Here is a 13,556-nt window from a genome sequence, read left to right on the forward strand (position 1 = left end):
TACAGTCAGTGCTTAAATGTGGGTAGTTTGCCACAAAACTCAACTCACATTTGTCCGCCACGCTCATCTACACTGCAGGTGTTCTCAGCTTACCTGAGGCAGTAGGATACCAGTAGCGGTCATTGCCTCAGATTACTATGGCTGCAGCACTTAAGATATAGCCATCTTCAAAAGAATGTGTTTGCTCTTAGTACAAAGGAGGATTTGCTGGAAAGTGCTGGAGTACTACACAGCAGCCTGCAAAATGTATAGACAGCAAGTGTAATCAGCATCCTGGCTTCCAAGATTTGTATATGTGAAGAGCTGCTTTAGTGGCAGCGCTTGGACAGGAGCCACGTTATACTGCAGCAAAGACAAACTTTTAATAGCTCCACAGTTCTTTGTTTTACTGACATCTGTAGAATATTAACTGTATTTAAAGTGTATGCCATGCTTTCTGAGTACAGTCATTCTTCTAAAATAATGTAAATTTGGGTAACTAAAAATCTAAAACCTAAAAACTAAACATCCACGTAGTCATACCTGCTACACACGTACCACGTGCACTGGTCTAATTCTTTTCTCTCATAATTTAATTCCTAAACGAACTGCTTTCCGAGTTGAGTAGATACTCAGCTGATCAGTCTTTAAAATAATTTGCTTATACTTCAAAATGTTTTAAAACTAATATCTTTTATGTTCTAATGAAAGTCATTGTTCTCAGAATGAGACTTGTTCATGTGCACCAAAACTGAAGCCAGTTTCTGTCCCTGTTGCTGTACTCCCCGTGTTCTGTATTCATCATGTCTGCGCTGTAGAACCCTGTTTAGCAAGTGCTTTTATTCATATTGTGAAGCCTGTTTGCTGCCTGATTTTAAAACAATAGTGCTTGTTGTGGTCACAGTGATTTAAATGCTCCACAAAGTGTGTATTTTCCCGGCATGTCTAATTTAAAATAAGTAACATACCCCTGTTGCCTGGCATGATTGTAACTGAACATACATCTCCTGCTTATGACGTCACCTAGAGATGTATATGAGGAATGCTCAGTGCCATTCTGAGTACCCTTAGTACTAACCATTGCCTTGTCTGCATTTGTGCCCAGGTCATACGCCAGCCCTGGCTTGCGCTCCTAACAAAGACGTGGCTGACTGCCTGGCACTCATTTTGGCTACCATGATGCCTTTTTCTCCTTCCAGTTCAATGACGGCTTTCAACTTCGTTTGTTTTAAAAAAGACAATTTGGGCAGGACACATCTCTGCGATGACTCCAGTATGGGTAGCATTAACTCTTATAATAAGCCCTTGAATAATAACATAGGAACAGAGGATGGGTACAATGAAAATGATTCGGATTCTGAAACATTTTGACTTTTTGGTATTCAAAACCTTTTTTTCACTATTGTTTCATTTGAGCTTTATTTCCATCTTTTTAAACGGCTTAAATTACACAGCTATATTCTTTAACTATTATTCTTGACAATTAGGTATTGGAAAACTTTGTAGCGTTGATGAGAATCAAGCCTTTAAATAACAAAGTGAGAGCGATTTACTGGACCGTATTCCCATTAATGTTCTGCAGCTTTTCAGCCTCTTCATGTTTCCTTTAGGCCCTAAGTGCCCCTGTGGAAAGTCTCTACCTCTTACTTTAGGTAGAAAAAGAGAAAATGCCTTTTTTTTCTTTTTGACAGCACAAATAAACACAGAACTGTTTGTAAAAAGTTCTTACATGTTTTAGCTGTACCTTTACTACATGAACGTATTTCCAGTGTAGCCTTCATAGATTCGAGCATCACCCCTTTCCTCTGTTTGTCTGTTTCCTGCTGCCAGGGGCTCTGTTAATTAGATAATCTTTTTTTTACACAAACCAAAGGTAAAGTTATAAATCTTAAAACTGCCTGTATTACTTTTCTACAGGAGACAAAATCTTTTACATTCTGCGTGTATTAAGCACTTAAACCTACAGAAGGCACTTTTTACAGTTCTTAGTTGCAGCACACAATTAGAAAATTATAGTGATAAACTCTTAAGGCCAAATTCTGCTTGTCTCACCAGATTTTCTCACGGACATTAGTGGAACCACTTGGCCCTTATTTTTTTTTCAATTCAGCACAAACATGTAGGGTTTACTTGCACTACAGAATTAGGGTCTTTAGATGCTTCTGTCACCTGAGCCATTAACCGTGAATCTAGTATCAGAAAAAAAAATAATCAGGTGTAGACAAAGGTGTATGTAAAAGTTTATAATGACTTGCCAACTTAAACTGATTTTATTTTTCCTTTTCTATGCTAAAATAACTTATTTTTACTGTAAACAGTATGGCATTTTAAAATACTTTTGCCAGTGTTTGGGTTAACAGAGCAAAGGTAAAGCAATGAAAGCATAACACCAAAAGTTGAAATACCAAACACCAGAAAACATAGCAGTGTACCGTGCGGGGGATCGGAGATACATGCTAAAAAAGCCTATTGTCACCAGCTTTTAAAGCAATGTCAACTTTGTGAATATGTTTACTCCTTTTGCCAAAGTTTCTAGGTCAAATGGACCACGACCCTCGTCTGCAACAGATGTACAAAAGGAAGAATGAGACTTTGTAAACAAAAGCAAACAAACCTAAACAAAAAGCTATCATGAACTAACCAGCTGTACCAAGAGGACCAAAATGCTTCAGTAATTAAACGGAAGACTTTGCTACTTTTATTTTTTCTTCAAATGTGAGTGATACAATGAAGTAGTTTTTCTAAACTATAAAAATATAAACTTTTGAGGTAATGAGTAGTCTTGAGTGAATTTTACATTTTATGATGCAGGTTTTGAGTTGACATTTGTAACTGATGATGTGTTGACCACAGTTGTTTGTTTTTTCCAGACTAAAGAGTATGTTAATCTACTTTTAATGTAAATGTGTTTATATTTATTTGAAATGAAACAAATGCCCAGGAAAAATAACTATGGCTTGTTCTCCTAGTTAGTGTTTGTGCATACTATTTGACATGACGCGAAATGAAATGTGAATCTAAGCAAGACTTGATGGCCTGAGTAGAAAAAGGAAGGGCTGATGCACTTCTGGAGAGTGCCCACCTTCTTGTGTGGAACGCAAAGATAAAGTCCACAGGCTATACTGCTTAACAGCAGAGAGCAAAACATCTTCCACCATTTCCGAGCATAAGAAAGGGATCCAACCCCTTGCTGGACAAGTGAGAGGACACTGTACAGCTACAGTAAAGAGGAGAAAAGGTGATACAGCATGGAGTCAAGGTGTTAAAGTTCCCGTGATTCGCACTCAGGCTGTCTGCAGGCCTACATCTGTGCTGGGAGGATGAGACGAGCTTCCTCAGTGCATGCTTTCGGCAGGGTAAATAGAAAGTAAGGGTTTTTATTTTAGTTGCAGTTTTTAGCTGTGTTCCACTGAATTGTCAAAAATCTATTGGCAGATTCCAGTTCTTTAAGAAAAATATGTATTAAGTTTATTTTGCCTTGCTAAAATTAAATATTGTTTCCTTGAACATGAACAAATTTCCAAAGTTTACAACAAAAAATCACAAGGATAGTGTCTCTAAAGGCGAACACTCCTTTTTCCCCCAACTCTGTATTTTCTGCAGTAGAACGACAGAGCTGGTTTCCTCCTCAGAAATAGCACAGAATAACATTTTTATGATTGACTTTTTTCAACATTTTTGCTTTTAAGAGTTGCAGAACAGCAATAACCACCTTACTTTAAGCACTGAAAATAAGAGGAGAGATCAATTGTTAAAGTTTTCAGTGGTGTCTGTTCAGTAATAGACATCTGAAATTCTGCTTTTTTTATAATGTGGAATGATAGCATTGAAAACAAATACATGAATGGGAAATGGCTGCCACCTGTCTAACAGCAGGATCAGCCTTTTAACCTTTGTTTAACCAGAGATATAGGTAGACTCCTTAGCAGGAGTAGTTAGAAGTCTCACCCCGAAATACAGAAAGTTACACTATCCTACATGAAGCTGCTTCATTAGGAGAAAACCAGTCCTCTTTGTAAAGAGGATGATGTATTATTTTAAGCAGCCATTTTTAAAAAAATCAGTATTTTTACTTGCTACCATACAGAGTTACTGAAAATATTTCTGTATATTTGCAATACCTCGTAACTCTGGTAATTGTGTAGTGCAACAACTGCTGCCTCTTCATGATGTACACAACATTATAGAAGCATAGGTGATTACTGAATTTCTTTGATCCTTCTAGGAACCAAATCTAAACTTTACTGATTTAACTTTTCTGTAAACTAACGATGATGTAAAAATGCAATATTCCAAAAATCATGGGAGCATATGATTTGTTAGCGTCTTAAGGGCATTGGGAAAGTCATGTTTTGAGTATGGTTTATTTAGGAGGAAAACTGTCACAAGCAAGACAGTTGGAAGTACTCAGTATTGGCCTGTCCCACATCTCACGTGAGTTACCAGAATCCCTTTTTTGTATGCTAGTACATTAATCTGTAATATAATTTATCACATGTAGAAATAAATTTGTAATTTAGGGCAGATATTTAAGGATGAGAATAATTTTACTCTTGTAAATTATCACCTTGCCTTTCTGTGGACTTTTTACAAGAGTAGAGTTAATCGTAACATAATTGTTGCACTTAACCCTGGATCCTGCGATTTACAGTACGTGGATGACTTCTGTGCCTGCACCAAGCAAAGGGTATCTGGGGAGGGGCAGCCGCCTGCCCCCGCTGTATTAGCAGGATCGTTTCATCCTGTATTGTAACCACAGCTGCAGGTGGACTCCACGGCAGGATGGGGTCCCAAGTCTCTCTCATAAATACTGAGTTACAACCTCCAGACTGCCTGAAATTGCTGTGAAATAGCTCAGGGTATTTCCGTTCATCGCTACTAAAAGGGCACCATAATGTGTTTGGTACTTTTATGCAGTAAACAACTGCCAGATTATTGAATTAGAACAAACACATGAAATGAATTGTTTATCCATTGTACTGTTGAGAAACTTGGTTATGTATCTTGAGGATGATTTTAAAAAAACTTGTGACTTTTATTCTTAGTCATGTAAGAAATATTAGAGTGCCTTTTTATATTTGTGTATAATGGAAATGTTTTGTGAAACTCGTCTTTTTTTTGAGTGTTACAGAAGCAATATATTACCAGTAAATTTTCATTTCAGACCTTCTTTGAATGTATAAAGTGTTTCTTCTTTTCATACGTTCTACCTGCATTGAAATGAAAATTAATATGCTAAATTTCTATAGGAATAATGTATAATTTTTGCAGTGCTGAAAATGCTTTCTTATTACACAAAAAGTAAACCTTAGGTCAGTGTTATAGGAAAGGGCGTTTTAAACTAGTGACAATCTGAGTGTGTGTACAAAATGTAATTTTATGCGTTTCTTATGCAGTGGTCTACATATTAAAGCCAATATCTTATGTTTTGTAGGTTTTTGTCTTATATTTTATGCTTTAGCATGTGCAATATATCTTTACAAACCATGGTGATACAAATCTGGTGCCAGTGTTATATTTTGCATAACATTTGTAACAAACAATATAAAATATTGTTTGATGGTTTAAGTGGGGTTTTGTCGGTATTGTTTGGTTTTGTAAACTGAAGTTTAAGGACTTGGGTAAATGTCACATACGAAATGAGGAAAAAGACTTACTTCAGTGAATGACTTGGAATTCAACCTAAGTCTTATCAAGCACAGTTTAGAAACTTTTTCAACTACTGAATGCTGTATTAATGTAATGAAGAACCCTAACTGTAAACTACTATTGCAATGCATTCAGATGGTTATTTTTACAAATAAAAATGGTACAAATACTGTTGGAGAGCTGAGTAAACTTTCTTTCTTTTAATGGAGGGGGAAAGACTTAAATATTTAGCAGTGAAGATGAAAATGCAACTATATGTGTTTCTACTTTGTATTTCCCTCATGTGTAACTAACTACTCCTTGTTTTAGGAAGTTGATGTTAGTATTGCTTCCTCTGTAGACTGGAAAAAAAAAAAGTAACTTTTTTGGTCAGATAGTAAAATATTTTACTGTTAGTTTTCACTGATGAGCAACACCAGCAATCAGGGGTGTGTCACACCATCAGGGTGGGTGGCTGTCCCAGAAACTAAAATCCAGCGAAGAGAACCTGGAGATGGTAAAAGGTAGTAAGTTGTTCGAAGTGCTTGATTAAAGCAAACGCAACCCACAAAAAACCCCACACTTACCCCCCTCCAAAAACCAACCCATACCCAACCCATTAACAGTGTCTTTTACGTGTTGACTGCTTGAAGCTTTATGGCTGTTGTGACTGAACTGCTAACAGGCCGGAAGCCACGAATGCACCTGAACAGGGGCCTCTGCGGGTTTATTTTCGGCAGGGTGAAGGGCAGTGAGCCCCGTCCCCCGCCGGGGTGTACGTACACCCCCCGGCCCTTGCCAGCCGGTGGGTAAGGCACACTTGGGGCATTTCGGAAGCCGTAAACGCCGCCCAGTTGCCGCCTGAGGCGCGGCTGCCCGCTGAGGGACGCGAGGGAAGAGCCTCCTCAACTGCCTCAGTCCGGGACAGCGTCCCTGCAGCAGCCCCAGCCCCGCAGGCCGAAAGCGGCTCACTCGGCGCACAACAGCAGTGGTGCGATGACTATCACGGCGGACACGCCTTCCCCCGGCAAGCCACTGGCTGAGGGAAGCCCAAAGGTAGGTTCTCGACCTCCCCGTAATGGCTCCCACGCCCGCAACATGGCGGACAGACCGTTCTCAGCCTGGCGGAGCGGCGGCCAGCCGAGCTCCTGACCTTCCCAACATGGCGGCCACCCGCCACGCCTCCCGGGCGGTGGCGCTCCCCGCCCCGCCGCGCCTGTGTGCACCCAGAGCCCGAGGCGGGAGGAGCGCTTCGCTCCGCTCAGGGGCGCGATGGGGCGGGCTGGCTGGCGGCTCCCCGCTGTGCCGGCGATCTTCTACGGGGCGCTGGCGGCCTTAGTGCTGCTAGGGGTGCGGGACGTGCTGTTCTTCTACGAGGAGAACCGGTGCAGCATGACCTACATGTACGAGTACCCCGAGTACCTGGTGAGTGCGGCTGCGGGCGGTGCTGAGGGAGCGGGCGGCCGTGTAACAGGTGGGAACCCGCCCGCCCGCCCCGGGCGGCGGCGGCGGCGGCGGCGGCCCGTGGGGCGGCGGCGGCCCGTGGGGCGTCGCCGCCCGCATGGCCGCTGCCAGCTGCCGCTCGCCTCAGGCGCAGCCCTATTGTGGCTTCTTGCCTCTCCCCTGCTACGGGGGAAGGAGACCGGCCCCCAGCGCGCTCGGCCGCGGGGGAATGGCCGCACCGGCGGCTCCCCGAACTTTGGGGTTAGCTCACTCGGCGCTTCCTGGAGCGGCCTCTGCGGAGCGGCGATCTCCGCATGGGGCAAACGTACCTTCGGCTTGTTTGAGAGGTCGGTGCGTTTGGCAAAACGCGCCGCTGTGGCTGCATCGTGCAATGGTGCACCTTGGGTAGCTAAAGAAGGGAAAAGCTGTCTACCTGTAAAGTGACGTGGTGCTTCGCACTGCCACCTGTACAAAACAAAATGAACAGAAAAGCTTCCAATTTCCTAACCCGTAAACGCCTGTAGTTACCTGTAGACCTGGTAAAACCGGTCAAAAACTCACCCAAGCTTTTGCAAAGGGAAGAGGCTGTCCTCTGAGACCACTCACAGCACCGTTAGTGCCCAGGAGTTTGTCTGGTACTTCTTGGTACTTTTTGTGACTTTATAGAGTCTGAAGCAACTAATGTGTCAAGAAAATGAATAACTGAGATTCAAACATCAGTGTATTTCTCAAGCTAGTGGCCAGCAGCGCAAAGTTTTCTCGGTGAGCACTTTGTACTCCCATACATTCTCCCCACAATATATGGGAGAACTTGTAAACCTTCCTGAAGTCCCTCTTGCTTTGCTAATGAAGCCTTTTAGAAATCTCTTTACAGACCTCTGAAATCCTTGGGTCAGTTTAAGAGGGAGGACTGCTAATGGAACTGTTGCTTTCCAGACACAGTATTATGACTTAATAGCAGGAAGATGTAAATATGTGAGTATATGTAGGTTCACTGCTAATACTGTATGCAGTTGTTAAAAAACAATTTCCTACTTTAATAGTTTTTACTACAGCATTTTCTGTCCTGTTAAAAGCAACCCAAAGCAGAATTTGTTGGCTCCTAAACATTCATTTAGCATTATCTAGGATATAATCTATGTTGGAAAAATGTTAATAATTCTAAATAAAATTCTGTTCTGAAGTAGGTTGTAAGCAAAATCTTAGTACCTAAATCGGTAATGAAGCAGCAAGGTAATTTTAACCTCGATGTAGTCGCGTTAACCTACAAAGGAGAACCTTGGTATAGCTACAAGGGTTGTTTTGTCAGTGCTGTAGGACAAAATTATTTAAGCAGCTATAAATACTTGAATATTACCTTGTAGGTTTTCAGATCTCTTAGCAGCAAAAACCTACTTCAGCTTCAATCTGAAGCCAACTAACGAAAGGCAAGCAACTAGCAAAATCTGTGTGATGTTATTGACGATTGCCTGAAATTCTCATCTGCCACCATAGATCTCTTGTATTTACTTGTTATGTCAGGGCTTAAATTCTAAGCATCTTTAGGCAAGTGTGCTGGTGACAGGTGCAAGGCTTAAGAGTAAGCAGTGGTTCCATGCAGGAGGCACAAGTCACAGCTGGCTGTATTGCCCCTCAGAATTTCTATTCCTTGAATAATCACTTTTACTGTATGGAAACAGTACTTTTGCAGTCTGCGTTTGCTAAGGCATTATACTTTTCGAGTACCTCTTTATTGTTGGAGGCGTTGTTTCATTTTTAACGTCTTTGTAATGCTGGCATTGGTAGGAAGCCGCAAGGTAGGAATTTCAGGGGAAAGGTACCTGCCCTCCCTTCTGATTGGGTATCATGTTACAAAACAAATGACTGTTTGAGCAGTTAAACATAAGTCGTCTTATTTATTTTGTGTCTAATAGTGTGGGTTAGCTCAAAGTCAAGCTAATACTAAGTAATGGAATCGATATGGATTATTTTTTTCTTTCTTGTAATTAACCATCTTTTTTTTTTGCAGAAGTTGTAGAATTGCAGTATTTGAATATAACCTAACCTTGTCCTGTTCTGCTAAGCTTGTAAAGAATTTTGGAAGTTAGTAATGAGGACTCTTTCACATAGCCTAATTTCTTTGAGAACCAGGGTGAAAATTGAAGCCTGCATTGACATTGTAAAAAGTTACTGTAGCTCATTACAACCAATTATATAACCAGTGTCTTGGGAATTCTGAATTTAAAACCCCTGTCATGGAACATGAAAGTCTGTTTTGCTTTGGAGTGACATGTTGCCATTTTGTTAAAATATTTGAGCGCTGTGGTTTACTCCAAAAAACCAACACTTCGGTAGTACAATTCTCATGGATTGTGTAGGTGTTTGCTTTCGACGTGACCCAAAGAAAGGCAGCTTGTTAATTTTATGTTCTGTAAAAGTTTTTGAAAAGACAACGAACCAGGAAGATACTGTGGAAGAACAGTTGATTTGATCCATCAAAAAGTCACATAAATACATCTTAATGGCACTTTTAGTTTAGTAATGGAAACTGATTAATTTAAGGGTTTTTTTGTCATAGAATTTTGAAAGCCTTTGAAAAAGGAGCAGTAGAAAGGAATGAGAAGGGGACAGTGAAGGGTCAGTGAAGTTGGAAAGGCGAGGTGATGGAGAAAAGGGAAAGAACATTGACGGGATGGTCTGAAGACATAAGCCCTGAATGAAGCTTAATCCTTCTTGTTCACAGTGAAGAAATTAAACGCACTCTCTCTCTCTCTGTGTATTTTATTATAATAAATGATATTATAAGTGTATATGTTATAGATTTTAATATATATATATCAAACATCATACTAAGATGTTGCAAATAACCAATATGGCAAACAATTTGAAGGCTCAGGGAGAAAGGAAATAATCTTTAGCTGAGGAAAGACAGAGAAGAACACGGGAAGGGAAGGTATGTGTGTGGGCAGGGAATTAAAGTGAAATCTCCTTCACTGAAGATGCAGTTGAGAGAAACAACTGAAATATCCGAAAAAGAGATACTTCTATTTCAAGAAAGCAGTTGAGACTTTAGAGAATGTGTCTGATACAAAGCTGAGTTTACTTTTGACCTTATTCTGTAGTTTCCTTAAAATATAAATTATACCTAATAAGTTTATTTTTTTAACTATCTTATTTGTCTCTGAATTGTCGTAACATAAGTAATGAAATGCTAGGACAAGTGTATTTGCATTCATAGATGTTTTTAAAAATCTGCATCTTAAAACCTCAAAATTAGAAACCAACCAACCTCCATACAGGAGTTGATTATATGTTTTCTTGCTTACTACTTACTTGGTTTAGAGGAGTATCATATGACTCTGAGACTCATAACTTACTGGTCTAAGACTTATTCATCACCTAGCCCTCAGGTTCAAAGATATTTTGTTCTTTGAGAATTTGTAATCCTGTGAATAAGTTATGTGATAGGTTAGCTGGTTAGTTGTTTGCTTCTTTGTTTGAATACAAGAAATATGGCCTTTTTTTAAGATGACAATTGGCTCTGTAAATTGGATCCCGAGTTGTTACAGAAGTGGGTTGTTTGTCACTAGGCCACATAACCAACTCTGAAAACAACAACAAAAATAAAGCACCCAAAGTCTCATGGGTTTATTTTTTTAGACAAGCCATATTACAGTGGTTACTACTATTGTTTATATTCCCATTGCAGGTTACACCTCTGTAAAAATCCCCTCAGAGGATTCACACTGCATCTGTGATTTACCCTGACATAATAGTTGTCATCTGGCAGTCACCTACATAACCCTGTTCTTGAGATTTAGCTTTGGTAGGAGGTGCAGTAGCACATCCTTGTTTTGAGTTATGTGGTATTGGAAAGAATTCCACAACCGTTCAGGTGCAGTAGGCATAATTAGGATCACTCGTGTCCCAGTTTCTTCTCTCAGATTCTCATGTCCTGAGAGAAGTGGTTGGGTTTTGACATGCCTGCTCCCCCCCACCCCCCCCCCCCCTTTCCCCTTCCTGTAGTGTAAGGCTAGGATTACTTTAGGAACATGCAACTCTAAAACATATGTAATTGCATTAATTTGCAGCTTGTTTCAAAGACAGTTAAAGTTAATAGCTGTTTCAAGTAAATGCAGCCAGTCATTATGCCCAGTAATACCTACTTAAACAAAATATTTGATACTTTATTTTGAATTTTTTTTTTTAAAACAAACCCCAGTCTTTCATTCTGTAGTCTTTAGACTGTAATTTAAAACAATATATAAAGCATAAGCCAGATCATTTAAATTACTGGATAGCCACTGGATATTTTCTTGTTTGTAACAATGTAGACAAGGTAATTTTTTTTTTAAAAAAAACTTTTGCAACAGAAAATAAAATTACCCAAGAAAACAGCCAGACGATACCCAGCATATGAGCTCTATCTCTATGGGGAAGGGAACTACGCTGAAGAAAACAAGAATCTCCTTTTGACAGGAATTCCAGTTCTCTTTCTTCCTGGGAATGCTGGCAGTTACAAACAAGGTAAGCATTTAGCTGAGTTATAGATTATTTTACAAAGAGCTCTCATATTTATACATTAGTTAATGGCAAGAAGTTTTCAGTTTGAAATAATATCAACAAAAGTCATAATGATTGATCATATTGTGGTGTAGATATCCTTGTTAGTGTTCATGGTTAGTTTCAAGCAGTCAAAAGACTTCATTTTTGTTTGAAATTAGTTGACCAGTTGAGCTATAATATTTTTCTGTAGTAAGACTAACTTGAAATCCAGAACCCTGGCTGTGTTTTTGATTGCAAATGTCTGGTTGGTTTTGATTTGAACAATGTTTAGTGCAGTTATGCCAAATAAAAGAAGACCTGAATTTGATTAGAAGAAACTGAACAAGCTACCACCTGTGATGCGAAGTAATACATGAAGTAATAGAAATAAGCATCATCTTGTGGCTTGCTCTGTAGCTTCATTATTTCCTACCTCTTTATGTAGTGGTGTTTTTTCTTTAGCAACCTCTTCTCACTTTACACATAGCTTGGTTTTGTGTTCCAGGTTATTCCCTCTTATGCTTCCAGACTCCAAATGAAAAGAAGTTTTAAAGCATTCTTATTTTTCATTGTAAATACCAAAGCTAGTCGTTCGATGAACATGAAGTATTGTGTTTAAGCGTTTCTTCAGGTATCCAGTATTCCTTCCAGGCTGGGTTTGTCAGACCATTATTTTTGTTTTCTAAAATGTGCTTTGAAACAGTTGGCAATGCTCTTACAATGTTAGCAAAATTGATGTCTATGTATGGGGAAAACCACCAACAGTCTAAACCCTGATGTTTTACTGTAATAATTTTTCCTTCTGTTTGCACTGAACTTGATTATTAAATTATCTGATTTCAGAGAGCCTTTACAAAGTTATTTTCTTTGAGGACATACCCACTTAGCTTATATCCAAGTAAAATATTTTACCAACTCCAACTTCCAGAAAACGCATACAGACTTGCAGGCACAATAGCATCCAAAAAAGTTTACGAACATGATTATGAGAGATACCATATAGACTTTTGTAGTTGTGTATAAAGTATTGCAAATCTGTGAATTGAAATCTGTCTCTAGAAACACAGCAGTACATCACTATGGAGGAAATAAAATGGCAATTTCAGGATATGTTAGGAATCAGAAGGAAGTATATGAAGAAAAACCTAAACTAGGCGAGTAGAAGTACTACATGCTGTGGATATAATGTGCTACTTGAGTAAATATTTAAATATTTATTCTTAGTTTTGAGAAGCTGATTTAGGAAGACTGGCAATAAGTCATACATGCCTTTTCCAAAATTTTTGTTAAAATACTTAATCAGTGGCTCAGAATAGGTTTTTTTTGTTTGTTTTATTATGGAACTTATGAAAATTTTGTTCAGAATTTATTGTGGGATAACACACTTTAATTCTGATACCTAGATGAGCAGAGAACGTGTTGCTATTGTTATTTCATACGTGTTTAAAATATATTCATATTTGCCGAGCAATGCAGACAGAACTGCTGCTGCCACCTTTTCTGGGATTGTTATTTTACAGGCACTTCTGAAACATGTCAATTTATCTTTCATGGGCACTAAAATGAACCATTTAAAACGTACAAAATTGAGACTTTGAGTAAAAGATGGTGGTCTGGTTTAATTGTTGGGAATGAATGTGAGATTGGGAGAACTGAGATCCTGAGTTCTATTTAGGAACCTGTAACACACTTGCCTTGTCATCTTTGGCAATATTCTTGTTCCTTTTACCATGACCTCCAGGGTATAAAGTTGTGATGAGATACTTGATCTTTTAAATACTTTTTAGGTCTTTTCAAACCATTTTGGCTATGTTCTTACTGCTTATTAGCTTTAGATAGAATTGGTGAAATGACTAACTACAAATTAGATTTATAGTTTTCATCATGCTGATAATACCTGTTTGAGTTTTTGAACACAAAGTATTTCATAAATATTATTTTCTCATTTCATGAGATTTGCTGAAATTTGTTTGGTATGTGAA

The 13,556-nt window shown here is 39.1% G+C and overlaps 2 protein-coding genes across 7 annotated transcripts in view; both read left to right on the forward strand.

Annotated features, from left to right (window-relative positions):
• ANKRD44 (ankyrin repeat domain 44) overlaps positions 1 to 5,805 on the forward strand; it is a 147,017-nt gene extending 141,212 nt beyond the window's left edge. For 4 of the 6 annotated variants that reach the window (XM_075093887.1, XM_075093882.1, XM_075093883.1 and 1 more), the window contains exon 28: positions 1,085 to 2,190. In XM_075093887.1, the coding sequence (XP_074949988.1) occupies positions 1,085 to 1,350 (266 nt within the window). In that variant the 3' untranslated portion in view covers positions 1,351 to 2,190. Of the gene's footprint in view, positions 1 to 1,084; positions 2,191 to 2,508 lie in introns of those variants that run through there. The other 2 variants (XM_075093885.1, XM_075093886.1) reach the window with 1 other exon arrangement.
• Positions 5,806 to 6,822: 1,017 nt separating this feature from the next.
• The window catches only part of PGAP1 (post-GPI attachment to proteins inositol deacylase 1), a 41,310-nt gene continuing 34,576 nt past the window's right edge, over positions 6,823 to 13,556 (forward strand). Inside the window, exons 1-2 of the mRNA XM_075093888.1 lie at positions 6,823 to 7,032; positions 11,403 to 11,556. Coding sequence (XP_074949989.1) covers positions 6,880 to 7,032; positions 11,403 to 11,556 — 307 coding nt within the window. The 5' untranslated portion in view covers positions 6,823 to 6,879. The remainder of the gene's footprint in view (positions 7,033 to 11,402; positions 11,557 to 13,556) is intronic.

Source organism: Phalacrocorax aristotelis, chromosome 5 (genome assembly GCF_949628215.1).
Source record: "Phalacrocorax aristotelis chromosome 5, bGulAri2.1, whole genome shotgun sequence".
Lineage (NCBI taxonomy): Eukaryota > Metazoa > Chordata > Aves > Suliformes > Phalacrocoracidae > Phalacrocorax > Phalacrocorax aristotelis.